Source organism: Amphiura filiformis, chromosome 14 (assembly GCF_039555335.1).
Source record: "Amphiura filiformis chromosome 14, Afil_fr2py, whole genome shotgun sequence".
Taxonomy (NCBI): domain Eukaryota; kingdom Metazoa; phylum Echinodermata; class Ophiuroidea; order Amphilepidida; family Amphiuridae; genus Amphiura; species Amphiura filiformis.
In genome coordinates, this window is record NC_092641.1 from 45465309 (window position 1) to 45489524 (window position 24216).

Here is a 24216-nt window from a genome sequence, read left to right on the forward strand (position 1 = left end):
TATAAAATGGGTGACAAGCCCGACATGTCACAAGGTCACAAGGGCTAAGGCCGCTGACTTCCATATTAAAGATTGGCAGCTATGGAGTTGCAATATGTAAGAGCCCCGCAGGGCATGAAAGTAAGGTGACCGTAAACTTAACGTAACGACACTAAATGCAACGGCAGTTGCCCGCATTCCATAGAAGAAACTTGATTAAAAATTGGTCAATTGTGATATATTCAGTAAAATGTAAAAAAAAAGAAAGAGGCAGACTGGTGCGAAGATTCTACCCAGAGCAATCGTGGGTGTTACTGGTGCTTTGCTGAATCTGTCTGTTTAACACATAATCATCCTGAAAAGTATGCCCTGACAGTTCATTCATTAAACCACGTCATGACCAAAATTAACAAGTTTATAGCAGGTATAATTTAAGCAACTAGACTTAGACCGTTTGTGAAATCATATCGAATGCGCAAAAATAGCATCAAAAATAGTATCATTAATTGAAGTGTTTGTTACTGTATTTTATTTTGCAGAATGTATCATACTAAGCAATATCTACTTACTTGCATTGTCATCTAGTCACCATAGAAACACCATACGCCACCTTCAATTGAAGTCTTGATTATTTCACATTACGCTACAGATTCTTTAAACAAATTGTCACATTTGACCATCATTTGAGTCGAAAAGGGAAGTAATACTATTCAACCATACTCTGCCAAAAGAGGATTCCTACGTGACACCTGTTACTAGCTGTCAACATTAACAATTAATTGCGTCGGGCGAAGGTCACGCTCTACATACAAAGCTGTATATCTGAACATGTTTATCTGAAGCTGATGCCTTATACTATCTGGATCATAAACGCCCCGGTTGAATTACAAACTAGTCAACGGGTTATCTCTGGAAACTAAAATAAAAAATGCTAACACGCAAAGGCATCTGAAACGCAATAAAACATATTCTACATGTTTAGAGGCAGGTTATGAAAGATAACGTGTTGTGCTGTTGTTAAAGCACGAAAACATCTGCGACACTTTTCCCATTAAACACACAACGTTTTACAGAAAAGATTTAAATGTCGGGTTATTATAAAGCGTACAAAAAAGGTTTTAATAATATTTATAGAACATTTTTGAAAACGTAATGCAAAAGAATTCAAGAATGTTCATTAAATATTTTGCAAAAATGTTTGCCCAAAATATTTTACAAAAACGTTAAATAAACTTATTTATGATCTTTATATAACCCGACATCTAAATGTTATTAAAACGATTTAAATAAACTTTTAAGAACATTTTTGTGTTGCTGTGTTACTTGTAGTCCCGAAAACAAGGAATTTGACGAGACATCAACAGTTGTTCGGATCTGGTCTGTTTTTTTTGCGGAGCAAAGTGTAACGCCGTATAACGACTTCGATGGCAAATTAATATTACTCATATTTCGCATATTGGATCGTGTGACACATACATCTGCTATTTCGCGTAAAGGCAGGAGGATCTATATACATGTTTTTCAGATAAATCTCTTATCAATAACAGAGCGTTCTAGTTCAAGTTTGGTTGTCGATAAAGGAATATGTCGAATCTTGCTGGTGTTATAACTGTCTATAGATACTTGCCTCAAGAAATCAGGCACGTAGCCAACGAAGCTATTTGTAGTTTGTACATGGAGTACACGGTAAAAGAGATGACAACAATTGTTTCGGCTAATTTGTTTTAAATGTTTTTTTATTCAATTTGTATGGTCGGAAGTTCTGTACACGTTCTCATTGACCACCTTTCTCAAACTTCAGTAATAAATAAGTGTATAGCAGATTCAAACTGAATTCGTCATGATTGTAATTTGTAAAGAGTTATTGATATTCACCAATTATGGGAAATGGGAAAAGAAGCAAGTATTTAAAAAGACCCAACAACAATTGTGGAAAGAGTGTTGCGACATTTTAGTACCTTTCATTTAAATCAACAATGTTATTAAGGGCCATATCGTCGTTGCAGGGCCCACCAATAGTGGTGGGGAGAAATTTGTGATGTGATCAAGCAAAATCAGTCTGAAGTCGGACATATTCAATTTTCAGTTCCCTAGAGGATTATCAACAGCATTTGCAAAGATACATTTTGCAGAAAACTCCATTGAATTTAGAAACCAGTTCAAAACATGTAAGCAGTTAAAGAGTTAATAAAGGAAACATAAAGAAACACTTCCTTTGTGTGGCTATATCTCAAAATCAATATTTCCGACTTCCGACTGATTTTGCTTCATCATATCACACGTGGCTTCAAGGAGGGATCGAGCTATGCACACATTGCTTGAAAAACACAATGAAGTAAATATATATAAACAGTGAGTAAAACAATAAGTAAGATTCAGCATGTAGCCCAACACATTTGTGATGCGATCAAGCAAAATCAGTCGGAACTGTGAACTTTTAAATTTTCAGTTTCTTATAGTATAGTAAAATCATTTACAAAGCTGGATTTTGCAGAAAACCGCAATCAATTGAACAACCAGTTCCAAAGATATATATGAGCAATTAAAGGAGTTTCCAAAAGCACAGGAAACCATATCTCAAAATCAATATTTCCGAGCTCCGACTGATTTTGCTTGATCGCATTACATTTTGTTCGAGGATTGTGGATCTCAACTACATTTACACTAGTATTAGGTGGCATCTTAAAATATTAACTTAAAAACAGTAATTTACCATTAAAAATACCTATTATGGTCAATTTACGGGGCTTTAAAACATGCTGATCATAAAATGATTTCGGTTGATTTTGAGACGGTAATCCAAACCAGTTTGTTACCCAAAAATATTTTTCACAATACCTCTATGATCACAATTCTGAAGTTAACAAACGGCATTGCATGTCTTTTTAAAATAAAATGATTGAGCTTTCAGCTTTAAAGACAAGTTGGTATAGATACTAGACATAAAACGAGATTATTTTATATATTTTAGGTAACGTTTTACCTCATGATTATCGACACGGTTGGGATGAAAGGGATGTTGATAAGTTGTTAAGTTGTACAGTTGTTAAGTTGTCCATACGTTAATGCCTTGCGCTTTTTTATATAAAATCATATCATTTCTCACAATTAATCCGACTGTCAAAAGAAATTAATGAGGTAACACGGTGTAGCCGTAAAGATATTGCTTTCATGTAAAAGCTATAATGTGATGTGATCAAGCAAAATCGGTCGGAAGTTGAAATATTGATTTTTAGATATAGCCAAACAAAGGAAGTATTTCCTTTTGTTTCCTACTGTTTTGGAAATTCTTTAACTGATCACATCTTTTGAACTGGTTGTCTAAATTCAATGGGGTTTTCTGCAAAATGTAGCTTTGAAAACGCTGTTGAGAATCCTTTAAGAAACTGCACTACAGACTGATTTTGATTGATCACACCACATAATAATCGTGAAAACCACATACTGACGAACATAACACAACTATAATCCGTCCTTAACTATAGAGGGCGAAGTTGTCGATATTTTACAGTGCAAATGTGTTGGTGCCTTTGTCGCTCCCCGCAATGGGCGAATATCCTAAGGCACGCTACGTGTTATACAATGACTGTTTATGGTAATATACCGTATGTAGTATTCGGCACTATGCAAAAAAATCACGACGAGTTGATATTGTATTGATTAGTACATCAATGACGTTGAGTCTTTTCCCTGCTTAGTAATATCTAGTAAGTTTATAAACAAATGGTAAAACTGGGGATCAGTGAATACCGTAAAGCCCCGTCTACAAGCATATATAGCGGTTTTTTTTATAAAAGCTTATTCTAAGCAAGCGTTAATATACCAATACAATAGATCGGTCTTAAAATAATACTTGTTTGTATATGCTTGGATCCGTAATTTATTTGCTCAAACTCCATAATGGCGACTGGATATGCTTTATGCTTGTAGACGGGGTTTTACGGTATTGGTATTGCGAAGTGAAAATCATTACTTAAATATGGGAGGGATATTTCCCAAGTGTGACAATTCGGACATAATATGGTACTTCTTTAATAAAGCGATATTATTATACTATTCTATAGATAATGTAATAGCTGAAAAAAAAAAAGGAACATGTATATTTTCTTGTTTTAGTAAATATGTTTTTTTTTTTCGTGTGCCAAAAATTAAGTGAATTTGTCAGAATACTGTTATGCACAAGTCAAACCACTTGTAACCCATTTGTCTCGTTACTGGACTATTCCAGAATGTAAACACACCCACTCTTGAGCAGCAGGATTTTGGAACGGGGGGGGGCACAACTTGTAAATGTACCGACGGAAAAAATGTTTGCCGACGGAAGTTGTGATTTGTTGACCCTAAAATTTGTTTGCATGGTTTGAAAAAGTGAAGAGCAAAATAAAAAGGTAATAGGAGGTACAAGCATGAAAACACACAAGTTTTATGTATAATTCACAATTTTTAATCATTTGTGTACAATTATTCTCCTCTTTTTCTGTCACCCTGGGTAAAAAATAGTCTCTATTGTTAACCCATTTTTTTCACCAATACCTTCCGTCTACAGACGTCCTTACATTAACCGACGCCCCCCTGCCCCCCCCACTGGCTACGCCACTGTTGAGAAGGGCTAAGAAGAATGCTAATGTGCTAACCCCTATGAAAGACATACGCTTGGGTCCTGATGAGACCAGACTTAGGCAAGATTTTGGTCAAGCATTATCAGGCGCGTATACAGAACTTCAACACCCGAGGGCGCGAATGTCTTGATGAACTAAGAAATCTGAAACGTAATATAACATAATGAAGCTTAAATGGAACCAATTCGCCCGAAGCGCGCCAAAACTTGCATTTTTAAAAACTCAAAATGCTCAAATATGAGTTTAATTAACAGGCGTTTGTTTTCTCTTTTTCTCCACTTTTTTGATAACCGGGGCGCGCGCCCGTTTATAAAGGGCTGTGTACGCTACTGCTTTAAAGGCGGTATCTGGATTTCAACTGGAATAGCCTGATCGCGATCAAAATCATCGGATATTCAGAAAAATAAATTTATGAAAAGATCGTGAATAAGACGAAAAATTTGGATTTTCTTTTTTTTATGCGTTTGGTTGAGTTTGAAAATTTGTTCAGCAGATTTTTTAATCGGTTTTCTCCCAAAGTGTATGCAGTATCTACTTGTAGCTAACAAAGTATACATTAGTTCGTCTCAAGTTCAGTAGTGACGCAGTTGCTTATTTCGGTGGTTACAGTATTTAATCGCGCGCCTAAGGTCAATCTCGTAGAGCGTACCACAAACATACAATGGCGGCTTGTCGGTACGCTCGCAGCGCAACCGCGATAAGACATTGACGTCACTACTAAACTTGAGGTGAACCAAATTGTGATTTTACTAGGGTATTAATACTTTTATAATGGTTTTATTTAGAAAAGTGTGTACAGATTAAAAAATTGTATATGCTTTTTACAAGTTGTATATCAATGATATGTAATAAATTAGCACATGAGGAGGTTGTGAATAATTATTAATCATAAAAATATTGTTAATACAGTGTTTACGATATAAAATCCATTTCATATTTTTACAAGAACTTTGACTTTGTGTTGAATCTTATTTAAAAGGTTGTATATTCAATATGACCACCTGTTCCGCTTGAGTGCAAGGGGTGTTTAAGGTGACCCGATTATATTTGGAAAACCAAATTCTTTAAAACTTATGTATAACATAAAATGTGACGTGTCATGTCAAAAGGAGACACTTTTGGGCAGGATTGTAAATGGAGAACTAGCCAAAAATCTGCCTGGGGGTGACTTTTTCAAAATTTGGGTTTGTTGCGAATTTGTGATGTTATTAATGTTAAAAATATTGTCTGATAGTTTCAGACCGGAATATAACTGGCATCTTGTATTTTTTGAGATATTTTTCAAGGTAATTCCTACTCTCAACATTGTCAATAATATTATTAAAAGCCGATATCTCAATTTCCAATTTTATAATACCATAACTTACGAACTCAATATCTTAGCCGATTGTCCGATTTCTTTGGGGGAAAACGGCGTTGTAGAGCAAAACATCTCTTTATTTAAGATATGTAAAAACCTCAAAATTGATAACATGCCCAAAAGTGTCTCCTTTTGATATGACACGTCACAAATGTCGTCCCTTTCAAGCATTCATGCAAAAAGAAATTCCTTATGAAATAATACAGCGTGATACAGCCAGTCTACAGTGTTTTCATTAATGATAACCATCATAAACCGGTAATTAACTGATATCAAGTAACAGATCCTCTTTTTCTTATTTAGATATTGGAATTAGAAGTTCCAAATTGGTGTATTTCCGAATATATCATCAAAACACTGCTGCATTAGTCTCAAACGTGGTATACTACAATTTAGACTAATCTGACAGTTTCTGATAATTTCGTCGGAAATATACCGATTTGGAACTCCTAATTTCAATATGTTAATAAGAAAAATGTGAGCTTTCATCTGATACCAAAATCTGCATTTTGATGGGGTGAAGTGGGGGGATGAGGCTGCCAATCAGATAACCCACCTTTAAGGTACCCGGAAAATTAATCGACAACCAGCTCGGGGTAAGGTGATAGGTGATGAAATGAGCCCAAGGGATAACCTTACAATTAACTTTAGTCATTTAAGATCTCATTTGAACGTATTATTTCACCAGGAAAATGCCTTTAGTTAGTGCACTCCCCTTAGTAAGACAGGGTCTCATAAATCCCCTTATAGGAGGATGGTCCGATGAACAAGTTCATCTCCCCTTTTTCTCCATCAAAATTGTCCTCACATTTCTCCAAAATTCGCTTCTATACTCAGAGTTAAAATCACCTTCTACACTACACCTGAACTCCAGGGCACTTGCACCTGGAGCACTATGCCTGTGTGTTGATGATAACTACTCGTTTGATTAACCGCCCAAATTTACTAATCGCTCTGACCTCGAGTCTTGTTAATTTTGTTTAGTCTCCTCCAAATAATTTTAAAACTATATAAGGTGACCTTTGTGTCAATTATGATAGCCCCGCCCCACATGATGTTAAGCCAAATATGGTAGGCACATAACATGCATGACACAGTTCCATTGTTTTTTTGCGAGCGCGGTTGTTGTGATCAATAGACTATCAATACAAATCATATATCTCCTCGTTTCATGAGAGCTGCATTAATTGGTCAAGCTAAGTAATACCAGAGAGTAGTTATTCTTCAGAGGGCACTCTATTCACGTGGTTTCTTTTCCAACGCTAAAAGATCACGAATTTTGGTGGTTTGCAGTTGATATTGTATTGATTAGTACATCAATGACGTTGAGTCTTTTCCCTGCTTAGTAATATCTAGTAAGTTTATAAACAAATGGTAAAACTGGGGATCAGTGAATACCGTAAAGCCCCGTCTACAAGCATATATAGCGTTTTTTTTATAAAAGCTTATTCTAAGCAAGCGTTAATATACCAATACAATAGATCGGTCTTAAAATAATACTTGTTTGTATATGCTTGGATCCGTAATTTATTTGCTCAAACTCCATAATGGCGACTGGATTAATGTAGCTTTGATCAGAAGCACACTATATGCTTGTAGACGGGGTTTTACGGTATTGGTATTGCGAAGTGAAAATCATTACAAATATGGGAGGGATATTTCCCAAGTGTGACAATTCGGACATAATATGGTACTTCTTTAATAAAGCGATATTATTATACTATTCTATAGATAATGTAATAGCTGACCTCCAAAAAGGAACATGTATATTTTCTTGTTTTAGTAAATATTATTTTTTTTTTTTCGTGTGCCAAAAATTAAGTGAATTTGTCAGAATACTGTTATGCACAAGTCAAACCACTTGTAACCCATTTGTCTCGTTACTGGACTATTCCAGAATGTAAACACACCCACTCTTGAGAAGCAGTGGCGTAGCCAGGATTTTGGAACGGGGGGGGCACAACTTGTAAATGTACCGACGGAAAAATGTTTGCCGACGGAAGTTGTGATTTGTTGACCCTAAAATTTGTTTGCATGGTTTGAAAAAGTGAAGAGCAAACTAAAAAGGTAATAGGAGGTACAAGCATGAAAACACACAAGTTTTATGTATAATTCACAATTTTAATCATTTGTGTACAATTATTCTCCTCTTTTTCTGTCACCCTGGGTAAAAAATAGTCTCTATTGTTAACCCATTTTTTTCACCAATACCTTCCGTCTACAGACGTCCTTACATTTTGCAAATGAAAAGTGTCCGCACTATCGATTGATTACGTAACTGTTATGAATAATTTATTAGGTTTTTCAATGCAATCGCCTCGACCCATTAATACATATTATCTGTATTATCAAAGTACTTCGAATAGCAATCCGGTGAGTTCACTGAACTACGCCCTAATACCGATGGAGTTTTAATGGCGTTTCTCCTCTCCATACACAAATGAACAAATACAATAGATGAAGGTCAACCAGTATGACCTCCTATGTAACATGTTATACGTGGTGTACAAAAACCTGCATATCATAAAGATCAGTATTCGTTTGTGCATATGAACTGCACATTTACGTTGCTAAATATTACTCATTATATATTATGACAAATATTGGTATTATGACAATACGGTATATACATTGTATATAAAACAACTAATAGATCCTACTATCATGGCGTCAAGTCAATGGTTCATCATATCCCGTATGTTTCTTAAAATTCATTCATATTTGAGACAAATTGATGTGCCCATTTTATAGGTGCACAGGTGGATCCGTATTTTTTTATATTTTAATTTCTTTTTAATGAAAGAATTAAGGTTTTCCACTGCACGGGGGCCACAAAGGTGATACTAATTTTAATGCTATATTTTCAAAATGAATACGTGTTCCCGGTTGGCTCTACAGCGATGTCACAAAAAAGGTATTTCTAGTACAATGCAGCGTCGGACTCTAGCTGAGAGCGTAGCCTAAGTCATTATAGACTCCAAAAACGGCTCTCCATACACAAATGAACAAACACAAAGGAGGATAGTCTCTTCCGTGGACAGCTTGATTTCGATGGAGCGAAACCAAATTGGCTGCGGAGGAAACGGGTCATTTTGCTATGCAAATTTTTCAGTGTCGTAGCCCTGGTAATACTAGTAGCCGCTTACAAAATCGGCAAGGCAGTGCCAGCAGAGACATGATATACAGAAAACTCGCCCGAACCAGATCAGTAAAAGAGAACTTTCCATATAAAGTTCATGGTTATGAAGGGAAATCTCTGGGGTCGATTAATAATGGTATGATCTACATTACCAGTCTTTATACACGGACCCTAGGGGGTTTTAAATACCATATTGACAGACAGCTTCAGCCTATCAACCTACGCTTTAATATATGTACGGTTAAATCGAATATTATAGATAAATGTGCAACTTAAAGTCATCGTGAATCTGATTTGTCCCGTGGCAATCCTCTTGGGAATTCATTAAATTTCAGATAATGTCATTCCACGATTCCATTAAAAACGATTTTACCGGTATGTTTACTGGACGATTAATCTACACCAATAGAGCTATTAACCTGGTGGCAGAGCAAGGGGTTAAAAGTAAAAATTGTTCCATTTTTTCCCAACCTATACCAAATGACCTATGTTGTATAGTAACAAAGATTCAGAAAAAATAAGATTTACCTATCTACGACCTATTGTTTCAAAAGTTACAAAATAGGTTATTGGCAATAAATCCTACCGTTATTTTGATGAAGGAGATACCAGAACCAATAATTTGAGACCATTTTCATCAAAATTGGGTATTTGTTTATTTTTATTTATCTTCGCCCTAATCAGCGAAAAAAAATACAATTGAATGGGCAAAACCATCTTACCTGCTAAAACAGTTTGTAGCCAGACTATGTTGTATATGCTTAAATCAGACCATAATGTACAAATTCCATCAAATTGATTTATAAATTTTGTTATTCTTCAGTCAACATGCTGATAAAACATTAGAAATAATGGTCAGGAAAGGTTTCTGTTCATTTTATCAGTGAAAGAACCCAACGTGGTTATTTAGGCCGTTTAACGTAGATTTCTTTTGAGGTTTTTTGTCTGAACTATGACATTATGTCAAAATCGAACATTTAGGTGTAAGTTGGGACATTACAAAATACCAAAAATCAGATTTGAAAAATAACCAATTTGATATTATACGAGGGTCATTCAAACAGCCCTGCCTCCACTCTCACATGTCAGCTTCTGCAATAGCATCCCTTCATTTTAAACCTGCTATGGAAATTACACTTGGTAACTAAACACCAAGAAAGAGAATTTAACAATAGAAAGTTTCAAAGAGTGTGGTGGTGGGGTGTTTTTCACGCCATGCGGGTATAATACTGAGTTGACACTAAATTTAGGTGTAATTTATCTTGGGTCGAATCTCTATAATGGAAAGTTTGCTATATCTTTATAAATATAATGATCAGCTATGTTCGATTGTTCTAGATTTGGGTTTTAGCGTTTTATATTTGAGAGAACTAATGTGTAATTGCAATATTTTGAAACAACAAACCAAAACTGGGTGCTATGACGTACGATATTGGGCTACAAGTGTGCATTTTACCAAGTTAGCAATAGGGAATTGCTTCATTTTGCATATGCATGAGTTTCTTGTGATAACCTTCAAAATGTGGTAATTTTCAACAAAAAAAAGGATGAGGTTGTTCAAGAGTTTAGGTAGATATGAAATGTGCTGAATAAGTTTTTTGTTTATGGATGAAATTTGTTGTAATCAACGAAATCTGGCGAATGGCTCATTTTCAGTCCAGATTGACACCCAACATATTCAAATTGGTTAAATTTTGACCAAAATAGGATATTTTCGTTTGAATTAATACTTGTCCAATTGTTTTCCACCTATCCCATTATGTTTCAATGAAATTCTTAGTAGGCAAAGTTCTCTAAATATATAGTCAGTATCCATCCATGGTATCTGAGTTTTTTCCTATTATACTCAAAAACGGATTTTATAATAAGAATTAAAGTTGTTTACGTGCATATAGGCTCCTTCACAGCCGGTTTCTGTCGTGTATGTTTGCGACTGAGCCACATGCAGACTGGGTTGCCAGGGACTACCAGGACAAAATATCCGTTTTGACTATAACAATGTAAATATGACCAGAAGGTCTGGATTTGGCCTCTTATCAGTATACTGATAACATGGCTATACTTGGAAATCTGAAATAAACACTTATTTTGTAAACAGATAATACTCTGTGGTTATTTATGGATGGAAACTTAGGAAATTGCTATTATGAAATAATTAATATAGAGTATTTCCTATGCCATTGGTGGTATTTACCAATAAATGCCAATATTTCGCACCCGAATAGTTGTACCAAACATTCAAATTTACTAGCATTCAAAGTACTTGCAATTATGAAACATGATCTGCATCCATGGCGTTGTCTTTTTAAAGACATTTCTTGTTATTTTTTAACTATCTTAGGCTAACTTAAAAGTCATTTCATACAGATGGTCCCCAACCATATTATCATGCTCTGGATCCTGGTATAATGTTTTTATTCAAAATTCAATTTTAGTACTGGTCATCAAAATTTTATGTGGTTTAGTTACAATAAATTATGTTAGCATAATCATAACAATCGAGATAATCTCGGAAGAGGGATATACGCATAGTTTCATGTAAATATTTTTTTAGCATTTCCGGTGTGTCAATTTTATTTTGGGCAAAAGTATTCTGGGAAAGTATCAATATACATTTGACCTCATTTGTAGGTAACATTCCAATGTATAAGAGCGGAAGCTATAAGAGCGGGAGTAGAAGCTATTGATTGACACTCATATTATCGTACCATCTATGGCACGATTTAGGATAAGAAAAATCCGCTCTATTTATGAATAGAGCGCGAAACAGAGAGGATGCTGCCCTCTGTTGGTGGGGTTAATATGCATACAGTGGTGTGTGTGGGGGTGTGTGTGTAACGTTTGGTCTTGTATCTATCTAGGACACGTTAAGCCTATGTGTTGCTTTGTGTAATGTTTGGTCTTGTATCTACCTAGGTCACGTTAAGCCTATGTGTTGCTTTACAGGCATCAGTCAATTTTTTCGGAGTATTGCATGAAATTAATTATCATCACCAACTGCAGGGTATTGTAGTAAGACGAGTGAGCTGTCAAATATTCTCCCCTGTTTATATTCTGCTCTGTTTTTCGCTCTGTTTTCAAAACAGAGCAAAAAATTCTAATCCTAAATCGTGCCGTATATCTATCGTACACTATGGCTTTTTACAACGTAATGTAACTTAATATTTTTAAACATAATATAAACCTTAAAAATGGTACGATGTTTATTGGCCCCACTGAAATGTGTTTCAATGAATAATAATAAGGGGAATAATGAACCTAAGGCCAGAGTAATGGGAGAGAACATGAACCTTTTCGAGCATCATTATTTCTGAATTGTATGTCCAAAGTATATAAAACTATACATTTTTGGAAAGGAAATGAGGCAAGGAATTCCATGGTGACATCACACTTGTTCACAAATCTCGAGTTTTTGAAAAATCACAAAAATTCACTTTTTTACCCCAATTTTTTTGTGACAACTTAGAAAAAAATCCGCTCGGAGTAAAAAAAAAATCAGTTAGCTTTTCATGAAGAAGAGACATGAACTTAGGGAAGGTTTTTTCGAAATATTGAAACAAACATGTGAAAAAGGCAATTTTGTCACTCTATTAAGGGATCTAAAATGAGCGTTTATTGCGTTTCGACAGTATTTTTTGTGGGACATGAGAGCACCTCGGACCTATCGAATTACATTCTGAATACGAAGCATGTCTTCTGATATCAAATAATTTTCATTTTTGAAAATCACAATATAATACAAATTTTATGACAAATTATAAAAATTTGATATTTTTCAAATTTTGATATATAACAGTCCTCGAAGTAAATTATATAAATCTAATGATATATTCTTAAAGTGTATGTAGCAGGGAGGAAAAGCCGACAGTCAATTGAAAATTTTGACCTTTCATATTGAACATATGGATTTTTTCCCAAAAAGACCTAATTTTTTTTTGTGTTTTGGGAAAAAAATCCATATCTTCAATACGAGAGGTCAAAATTTTCAATTGATCGTCGGCTTTTCATCCCACCTACATACACTTTAAGTATAAATCATCAGATTTATAAAGTTTACTTCAAGTACTGTTAAATATCAAAAATATCAATTTTAATGATTTGCCATAAAATGTGTATTAAATTGTGAATTTCAAAAAATGAAAATTATTTGATATCAGAATGACATTCTTCGTATTCAGAATGCAATTCGATATGTCTGATGTGCTCTGATGTCCCAAAATAAATACTGTCCAAACGTTCATACCCCAGCCCTTAAGCTAAAACTTGCACAAAAAAAAACCCTTCCATAGACTTTGATGTACTCTAAACAATAGTGCAAAAAGTTTACCTTTTGCTTGCATATTTTTCGAGTTGTCTTGTCACAAAAATCGTGCAATATTGTCAAAAGTGAAATATGAGAAATCGACGTTTTAGTAAAAAAATGTCAAAATTCGCGCTTGTAAAAGCTGTATCTGGTGCATGGTCTAAATATACATCTTTTTGCACCAATGAATCTATAATGTCTGCCTTCAGTAAAATAATTAAAAAATCTAAGAGGCATTTTGACTGCAATTTTTTGTTTTGTTTACACCACATTTTCTGGCGTTAACAACATACCGAGTGCGCCTTGACTGCGTTGGACATACGCGCAGAGATTCGCCGCGTCACGCGACGCGAATCGCGCGCGTAATCGCAATATTTCGCATTCGCGCATATCTGATTCATAATTTCCCGCCAATTTACTAAGCTGTCTTGAGCCATGTGACTTTTTAGAGTTGAAAAGAGAGAAATAAATCAAGCAAAAATACGAGTAAATATTAGCGAGTTGTATTTTATCAGTTTCAAGTGAAAGAGTACATCTTAGATAAATATCAAGAAATCTCAAATTCGGGAGTGGAGGATTGTGTCTTCCATTACTCTGGCCATAAGTGAAGCGTTCACCATAAATATGGCAAATGTGTGAATACGGGCACTTATTTTATAACGAACACTTCATTAACGCTGAAGTAGGTAAAGGGGTTCCATGGGACCCACAATTTTCTGTGATTCGTGCGATTGTCTGTAGTTGGTGATTGAATGACTCTTGGGATATTTGAAATTAGCATGGGTACCAATGGTCCCCCTCCCATTATTTAGCGAAATTTATTAATCGATATGATAAAGGTTGTATTGTTTTGGATGCTTTGTTACATAGGTAACACCACAAAATAGGGATTTGATCTTCTTTGCCATATTACCAAGGTAAAAAACCACCTGACCTGAGATATGGCAAACTATACTTTTTATTTTAATAAAAAGTATAGAAAATGCTTTTGCAAGCGGAACAATATGAGATATGTTTATCAAAATCAGTGAAATTTGTATTTCTTGTCCCGAGTCCTAATTCCATTTCTTCCGGTGTAGTGATAGTTGTAAAAAGTTTATTTAATAATTCTTACGGTCACTACGCCACTAGAAAGAATTCCACGGGGGTATGGGGGTATGGATAACGGAATATAATGGGAAAATGGAGTCCAAATTTTGGCCTTTTCTCCTATAACTCAAGAAATGTACATCGGTGATAGGTCAAACTATACTTTTTTCTGGTTATGGTTATGCTTTTAGCAAGATTTGACAAAATTTGGGGACTTTTGATATGTTTTGTGTGAGCTTTTGGGAGATGGACGCATGCGAAATGGATTAAGGTAATGCCTTAAGTTAAAGTTACGCGAATATCTTCGTTATTTACGGCATTCAATTATATTTCTTGCAATACTTTATTCCGTGATACAGACAGCGCTTAGCGAATAGCTTTTGTGTAAGATTACAATCGACATGGGCTAATTACACGGCTCATATAATGTGGAATACGAAGATCTTTCTAGTTGCATAGTAATAGTCGTAAAAAGTTTATTTAACAATGCCTATGGTCACTACACCACAAGAAAGATCTTGGTAATCGAATTGAGCTCTAAATCATATTTAGGAGAGCCTCACATGGGTGACGGGCTGTTTATAACAATAATTCTATGAATTGGCAGTTTGTTCTGTATAATATGTACCCTGTAATTTTTCTGATTCTTGAAGCCCTGCTCTCTTTACGGGGCTAATATATAATTTAACATTCACCACTAATAAAAACAATAGGGGGCTTGTTTGTACTCCACAAAACACAAACACAACACAACTTCAAAGTTCTTGTAAAAATATGAAAAAGATTTTATATCATAAACACTGTATTAACAATATTGCATGATTAATATTCACATCCTTCTCATGTGGTAATATATTACATACCATTGATATATACATTTGTTAAAAGCAATACAATATTGAATTAATCTATACACCCTTTTCAAATTAAACTAATGTAAATCTGCATGCCCTACCAAGGAGAAACGAAGTGTCTACTTTATCAATTACAGGCAGATACTTCATTTCACTTTGGGAGAAAGCAGATGAACAGCTACCTTCGACTATATTTATAAAAACGTATAAATACGCACGTGACCCATGGGTACCACATACCAAGACCAGCAAGCGCGACCAAATCATTATGCCATTAAAAAGGATAAGAACTCTTTATATAAATATTATCAAATTTATGCATTAATTGAATAGCAAAATTATTACACATGTTGGATTCCGAATTTGTAATATGTTATAAAAAATAACATTTTTTGAAAATATTTATCGACGAAAATGTTTATAATATAATAAAAAGTTGAACAAAATAGACAATTTTGCTGCATAGTAGTCTCGTGTTGTATGCCACTATTGCATTCAAATGTACAGGGAGACCACCCACAATGAAGAAGGACACTTCGAGACTTACAGTCTACAAGCTGTAATGGCAGCGCGGAGGTGGACACGTGCGCATTTATAAATACGGGTTTATAAATATTGCCGAAGCATACTGATTAAAAATATCTGCTAAACTCAAGCAAAAGTTATCAAAATTTCACATCTTATTCAGGATCTTATCAAAACATGATTTTGCTGGGAACCCAAATCCATAATTATAATTAAGATTGGGCGTATCCCACAAAAGGAGTGTTATTAACCAATTGTATGTTTTGTGAGCCCTTCTCAAGAGTGCGCCTGTTTATTTTCTAGAATAGTCCAGTAACGAGGCAAGCTAGTCAAAAAAGACCTTTAATAAGCACAACCCTAATGAAGGTTTGAATCACGCAAAACAGATTTATGTACAAATGAAGCTTCAAGTTTGAGAAAATTATTTTTATATATTTGGCACACGTAAAGTATAAACGACCTTAAAATATACCCCAATACTAATAAAATTCCGTAAAACCTCGTCTACAAGCATATAGAGTGCTTCTGAGAAAAGCTAAATTAATCCAGGTGCCATTATGGAATTTGAGGAAATAAATTACAGATCCAAGAATATACAAACAAGAATTATTGTAAGACCAATCTATTGTATTGTCAAATTTACGCATGTATCGTATTAATTTAGCTTTCATCAAAACACTCTATATGCTTGTAGACGAGGTTTTACGGTATACAAAACTATGCATAGATGTCGTAAAGAAAAACTATACATGCGTAACCCTAAATGTCGGCGTTGCTTTGATGTTAGGGTAACATGGATGTAAACTGAAAGACGCCATTTATCACCCGTCATCATCTATTACATATTCATAAATTCTTTAGAGTCATATAATTCTGATTCAAATATCGTTGTATATAGTGTATGTATATTATAATTGGGACTTGTCACTCCCTGGTTCAATACCTGGTTTGACTTTCATTATGATCATCGATTCTTGCAGTGCTACCATTATTTGAAATTATATTACCCCCACGACCCATTATTCAAAATCGCGCACTGTGATTTTTTGAAACGCGTCACGTGAAAGACCATTAATTAGCAATAAAGTTGCCAGGGCAACGAACTTTATGTTCTACTCGCATCACAGCGCACAGCAAAGCGCGTTGCAGTATATTAGCGTCGTTACGCACTCTACGCGTTCTGCGTTCTGTCACTTACGCTTTGGCTACGCGTAGGCGCTCCACCTTGAGGTAAACAACTTGAAATATTTGTGCAAAAAATGTGATATATGGCAGTAAAAACGTTTAAATAATGGATTCGGCTGCGCCTCACCCATTATTTACGACTTTACTGCCTCGGACACATTATTTTCGTGTAAAGGATAATGTATTACCCTTTATTTCTTAATTACATTTAACTTGATATTACTATTGTTTGATAAAAAAAAGCAAAGCTTGTTTCCTGCAGGTGATCTGAAAACCTAAACGTGACATCATCGAGCAAAATCAGTTGCAAGTCGGAAATGCTGATTTTGAGATACAGTCACACAAATGAAGTATTTCCTTTTGTTTCCTATTGTTTGGAAATTCTTTAACTGCTTCAATGGGGTGTTCTGCAAAATGTAGCTTCGCAAATGCTGTGTATAATCCTCTAAGAAACTAACAATTGAATATGTCCGACTTCATACTGATTTTGCTTGATCGCACCACAAATGAGAAATGCATTTTTGTATTTTGTTTTAAATCAGGATGTGTAGTACCATATGCCTAAAATGACAATTATGTATCTATCAAATCATTGCAGAATAGGTTATATATGAAAATTGAACGTTTTAGAAAATGAATGAATGAATTTTTATTTCTCAAAAGCAAAATAAAACAAAATCACACATCAAAACATAAAATAATACAAAAACATGTATGAAGTTGGTGGAATTGCAAATAAGGCCAGCACTGACCAACAGTTACAACATTAATAAAACAAATTATAAATTCGTTTTCATTGGATATTTAGGAATTTCCTCATGCTTTTATGTTTCTGCATTTCTCAAATAAAAAAGAAGATAAAATTACCTAAAAAACGAAATGCGCACGACCTACAGGAAATACATTTGTTTGTTGCCTTAGCGGAATATGCTATATTTATTTACGTATATTTAAATGACGTGTAATAATTAAATTTCTGCATAGTGTCGAAACTATATTACTATAAATGGTCCTTATATAACCATACGGAGCGCATTAAGCGATTAGACGAGCTCAGTAGCGACCAAAATGGAAAATGGCTTTGCACTGTAAATAGACCACACGGACGGTTTATAATTGTGAGTCATTCGTCAGTATATGATTTTTGCCACGATATATAGCCCTTACATGAAAGCAATACTTTTATGAATATACCGTGTTATCTCATTAATGTCTATTAGCATTTTACTGTATTACAATATGAATTTACTTGGGTAAATAAATATTTCTCTGGTATAGCCTTACATTAACAACAAATTCACCACAATCCTCTTTGGTAACATAATATTTAGGCCGCGTAAATGTTTCTAATGATGGTAAATTACTGTTTTAAGGAAACATTTTAAGAGTCACATTCCTCGACAAAATCCTCGGACACATAATGCTAAAGCTCTGTTATTTGCTTTACTAACCGTTAGCTTGAACCCTTCTTGAAGCCACATTCATGACATTTCTCCCTACTACCCCTTCTACTAATCAATGTTGATGGGTCCAACAAGGACAATATCGATCTAAACTATCATAAAAGTTCATCTGTCTTGGTAATCAAATAAATGAAAACTTTAACTTTTGTTCACCACACATAAAGTTGCTCACCTGAAATGTTCGGTTGTTAAGACTACAACCTTCTTCAACAGAATGATCAGCAGAATGATCAGCAGAATGGTACTTCGAAAGAGGAGTCAAAGAGGCCATCCACATCCGGGACAATCAACCTTCTTTGAATAAGGACCAGGTGTGCTCTACAACTTAGCAAGAGTCTACGATCCAGTTCTGACATCACAAGTCAAGAGTCGTCAAATCGATCAAGAAGAAGGTTGTAGTCTTAACGACCGAAAATTTCAGGTGAGCTTCTTTATCAATGTCGATCTAATCAACATTGTGCGGCTACAGGCGGTAGGTTCTAATGCATGGTATTAAGGTGTTCCTTTAAGGTGTCGAAACATTTTTCCCCGAGGAATGTCGTTGAAATTTTTCAAATACTTACAGTGGTGACTATCGATAACAAAGTACGATCATGGCGATTCCACTTTGATGTGTTATACACGAAGGTTTATATTGTTAGTATATTTTAATGTTTATTACTGACGTTTGAGAAAGGTAATCAATTACAGCACACTTGGTCAGAACTTTCAATCAGACAAATAATTGGATAAAACTATAAACAAATTAGCTGAACATTATTTTTGCCATCTCCATAGCTATATTAGTGACGTAATTAGGATATCCTATTCGGGAAGCAAGTATCATCTCTATATTTTGAAACTAAAACTTTTTGTTTTTGATATGAAAAACACACATTTTCCACCGGTAAAAAATTGTCCCGTTATCTATTCAAATGTGACCTGCTACCAGGAAATGAGTGTAAAGTCGTAAGTTTGTAGTTTCGAGACACCATGGCTTTGGTGTTGTATATATTTGTTTTACACGCACCTGTTCAAGTCAGTAGTATGTCTATATTATGTCCTTTGTGAATGGGGGGTAAATTGGCCATTGACGAAGGACTGTCTGATATTACTGTCTTGTACAGGTACACGGCAAATAAAGAACATCAACTCAGTCAGTCAGGATGTCTTGAAACTACCAACTTGCGATATTACGCTCATTACGTGATAGCAGGTCACAAATAGACTTTGTAGCTGCCTGGTCACACATGCTGAATAGGGCCAATCATCCATCCGCATAGTTCGCTCCACCTCTTAATTGAACTCACAAATAGGTCATAGACTTTGTTCAGAAAAATAATCGGGTAATGTGATCCTGACGATCCAGTAGTAACGACGACAAACGATGTTACCACTCTCGTCGCGAAATACTAGCTCCGAAAATCTCATCAAGTATCCTGATTTTGACACTTTGCCAGTCACATAATAAAAAATAGATTTTCACAGGCAACAGAATTGCGTTTTATCCCAGCTAGCCTGCCTTTTGAAAATGTTGAAAAATTCCTTCATTGCGTTACAGGTTTCTCAATGTTTTTAGTAAATTTTCTTGACAGCTTCATTTCTCCGAAAAAAAATTTCTTTCCCTTTCCCTTTAGACGACACAATTACAGTCAGAGGCAGTTATGACCCAAATAGGAAATCAATCGCATCTGATGACATTACTTGCATAAAATGATCTTCGTTAGACGCCAGTGTCAGATATAGACAGGTGGTAACAGGAAGTATGTTTTCGGCAGAGTATGGTTGAATAATATTACTTCTTTTTTCAGCCAAAATGATGGTAAAATGTGGAAATTGTTTACGTCGACTGTAGCGTAATGTTAAACAACCAATGCTTCCATTAAATGTGGCGAATGGTGATTCTATAGTGACTAGATGACAATGAAAGTAATAGATATAGCCTATTCTGGAAATAAAAATACAGAAACAAACATCTTAATCAATGACAAATGATTATTTAATGATGTCCTGGGCCATTCTCTAGGATCTCACAAAAATGATCCAGGTGAACAATGTTTAAAAGATGTCGAATTACGTGGTTTTATATGAAACAAACTCATATTAACAATAAAAACGAAATAATACAGCCGTCTCTCAACACGCGATATTCAAAATTCACGGAAGCCCAAATTGTTCAGTGTAATGACATCCAAGTAATACAATGAAGGCTGACAATAATTAAGCACAAGTAAACATGACGTCATTGCCCTAGACAATGGACACGGACAACGCAATATTTACATACCTTTAACATAATATTTTACATATTAATCGTTGTAATGCTTCCAAAAAGTTGGGTAAAATTTTACACAAGTTGTGTATTTCCAAACAGTTGTTAGTTTAATAGCCACGGACAACGCAATATTTACATACCTTTAACATAATATTTTACATATTAATCGTTTAATAGCGTCGTTAGGCAGGAAACACTTCATATGTGTCGTTGCCCTGCAACATGTTTAAAGCAAAACTACTTAGCAGTTTTGTTTTTAAAAATGGTAAAGGGTCGCAAGTCGCAGGAGGTTTTTCCTACTCAACGACGATAATATAAGTATATTGAGATGGTGGCTTAGCTCATTTTCATCATTTTAACAAAGTAAAATTGTGTTTATTTAAAGAACAACTGTTTTTTTCCCTCTTAAGCAACGAAAAACCCTGTTCTACATGCGGATGCCCTTTTCAAGATTGGTCGGTCAGTCGGGCCTTTTTTGTGCAACATTTTTTTTTGAATCACCAAAATTTGTAAATATTTTGCAAAAATTTTGAAATACAATTGTTTCCCCAATTTCTTAAAACTTGAGAACAGCGTTTTTCGTCATCTTATTTCTACTTTCTTTAGTTATCAACCATCTTACCTCAAGTCAAAGAAAGAGTACTCTTATAAAAACGACAACTAACGAAAGATTTAGACATAAATGAGCTGTATTATGACTTGCACTGCTCCTTGGAATACAATTATCTTCTGGCCAACATTTTACTAACTCTGAAAAAAGCAAAGAAAACCAGAAATAATTAATACAAAGCTTATCTTTAGAAGTGGACAAAATATGACCCAACTCAAGCAAATGAGTCTGGTGTCGAATAGTTCTTAAAACTGCACTATCTTTATCACAATGTTTTGCATTCGGCACTCAGATGTGACTGATGTACCGTGTTAATTGTTTATATAAAGTTACTTCAAAATGGTGAATATTCGCAGTGTCGATAAAATCACAACGTTTTGAATACAATCTTTTACTGGAACTTGCTTATATAACTTGCTACATTGCGTCTGATCATACCATCAGACTTAACCAGGGAACTGACTCGGCTGGTCATGTGATACTCTCTAAATGTAAAAGAGTGAAAAACCACTCTGAATTTCAGAGTGAATTTAAGTTAGATCTAAAAGAGTGGGTTTTAACTCTAAAAGAGTGAAAACAGTTCACATAATTTCACTCGCGATTTCGAGTGAGCCTCACTCGCTCAAAAGTGGCGCAAAATCTCACTCTTTCTTGGAGTGAACTGTCAGCCAATCAGAAGCGCCGAAAATCGGCTGATGTTTGTTGAACCAAATTGGCGAACAGTGTGTGAATGAATGGCGAAAAGAAAGCGGATTTGATGAAGAAATAGACAGCATACTCAATAGTGATTACATTTATGTGTAGGTCATAACTCGTAGCAAGTATCCCCATACACTTGGTCTGGAGACAACGGCGGCAGTAAGCTCAAGTCATATGTGAGCAGTTTGTTACCGGCCCAGTGCCGGTTTACATGTACGCATATGTAAGCTTATGTAGGTTACGCCGCATCACGCTTCTCCAGACTGTGACCGTAAACATGGTATTTGCCAAGTGTTATGTCCTACACCTAAGTGTATACTCACCATTGAACAGTTTGACTATTAGCTTCACTAAATCCATAGTTTTCATCCATCATTCATCCCACACTGAAGTTCGACACATTGTGTATGTGCTTAAGCTTTAGACCAGTTCAATATTCCTAGTCAGACCGGGCCCTACCCTAACCTGGGGCCTAGCCTCACAACAATTTAAAGCACATAGTAGCTGTTATGAACTGCTGTGATATTCTTGTATATAAAATAGGCCTAAATGAATAAATAAATAAATAAATACATACATAAATGCTCTTTTCTGATTTTTTTGTCACTTTTTCTTGAGAGTGAGCTTCACTCTAAAAGAGTTGTCACTCAGATGGCTCTTTGAAAGAGTGAGATTTCACTCTTTTTGAGTGATTTTTCACTCTTTCACATTTAGAGAGTACTTGAAGACCGACCCAGCGGGTCGGCCCAACGTAGCGGGTCAGTTGCCTGATAAAGTATAATGTATGACCGGACGTAACGTAACAAGTTGTAAAACTAAGTTCCAGTAAAAGATTTTATTCAAAACCTTGTGATTTTTTTCGACTGGGTATTCACTATTTTGTAGTAACTTTATTCCATAAACAATAATACGGTACCTCAATCACATCTGAGTGCAGAATAATGCCAAGCAAAGAGCCCACTTTTGACATACGATTTTCTCGTACTCATCCGACAATTTATAACAGAATCACAGCTTCCTAATATAATTTTACATGCACACACCAAACTCGGCACAAGTTATACAAGATACTAGGTATTACCCATATCGATAAAACAGGTGTTTGCCAACTTCCAAAGTCAAATGCGTTATTTGGGTGCAAAAGTTGATATTTAACGTCCGACGTCTCACAACTATTTTCTTAAAAGCGGAGTACATCTAATTGTATTTTATTGAGCAATTTTCAAACTGCACAACGATACTCAGCTAACTTTTGGTTCGTAATTTTGCAATGATTTCATTATTTATAGTTAACCAGATGAAAATAGTGTCAAATTTATTTGATTTAAAGCCATATTGTAACATTTGCTAAGGAGGACGCCCTCATTTTTTTTTTCAAAATTAAGATTTTTACACGATTGTAATGTATTGAATAAATTAACATCTCATGCAAAGATTTTAAATAAAACGACGATCAATTATTAGTCAAACACATTGGCGATGCTCACTACACTGTACGTACAGGTCGTACGTGATGGTCAAACACAAAAGGACCGACCTAGAGGACCAAAATACAAATCCATTTCTTATGGAAATGTTAAAATTTGGCTTTAAATGATATCATTTTATAACAATACAAATGAATCAACTAACCTAACGTGTCCGGGAAATTGTCTGTATAAAGCAATAAAGGAAAATACATAGTAATTTATATTGATATACTTTTGTTCTAAGATTGATTGTTCTCACAAGATGAAGCAAGTATTGTTACCTTTTACTTGAAAGAGCTTGGCAACGAGTGACTAATATTTTATATAACAGAATTTTATTCCAGGGAAAAACAAACAAAGGGATACTTTAAAACTGACATTAATTATACAATTATTAATTATTACAATCATTTTGCCTTTTGAAGTTTTTTTTCTTTTTTTAATTTTTTTTATTTGTTTCCCAAATTAAATTAAATCTGTTATAATGCTTGAATATCGTAACTGTAATTCCTATCAAAGATAGAGAAAAAAATCGCGTCTGACGTCATCTGTCAATATAACTCGAGCGGGGTTTGTTTACAAGTGTCGTGATGATGACTTGCTGAACGCGGCGGTATAACCGGGCACCGTATTGTTAATTTTGCACCTTTAAACATGCAAACCCTCTC

At 34.9% G+C, this 24216-nt stretch overlaps 2 protein-coding genes across 7 annotated transcripts in view; one reads left to right on the forward strand and one right to left on the reverse strand.

The window, feature by feature from the left end:
• The window catches only part of LOC140170179 (neurotrimin-like), a 107307-nt gene extending 104512 nt beyond the window's left edge, over positions 1–2795 (forward strand). For all 3 annotated transcript variants that reach the window (XM_072193503.1, XM_072193504.1, XM_072193505.1), the window contains one exon: positions 519–2795. The gene's annotated coding sequence lies outside the window, so the exon portion shown is untranslated. The remainder of the gene's footprint in view (positions 1–518) is intronic.
• Positions 2796–19623: 16828 nt separating this feature from the next.
• Positions 19624–24216, reverse strand: part of LOC140170180 (neurotrimin-like) — a 116245-nt gene continuing 111652 nt past the window's right edge. For all 4 annotated transcript variants that reach the window (XM_072193509.1, XM_072193507.1, XM_072193508.1 and 1 more), the window contains 3 exons: positions 23712–23732; positions 21393–21520; positions 19624–20443 (listed from right to left, as the gene is read on the reverse strand). In XM_072193509.1, coding sequence (XP_072049610.1) covers positions 21399–21520; positions 23712–23732 — 143 coding nt within the window. In that variant the 3' untranslated portion in view covers positions 19624–20443; positions 21393–21398. The remainder of the gene's footprint in view (positions 20444–21392; positions 21521–23711; positions 23733–24216) is intronic.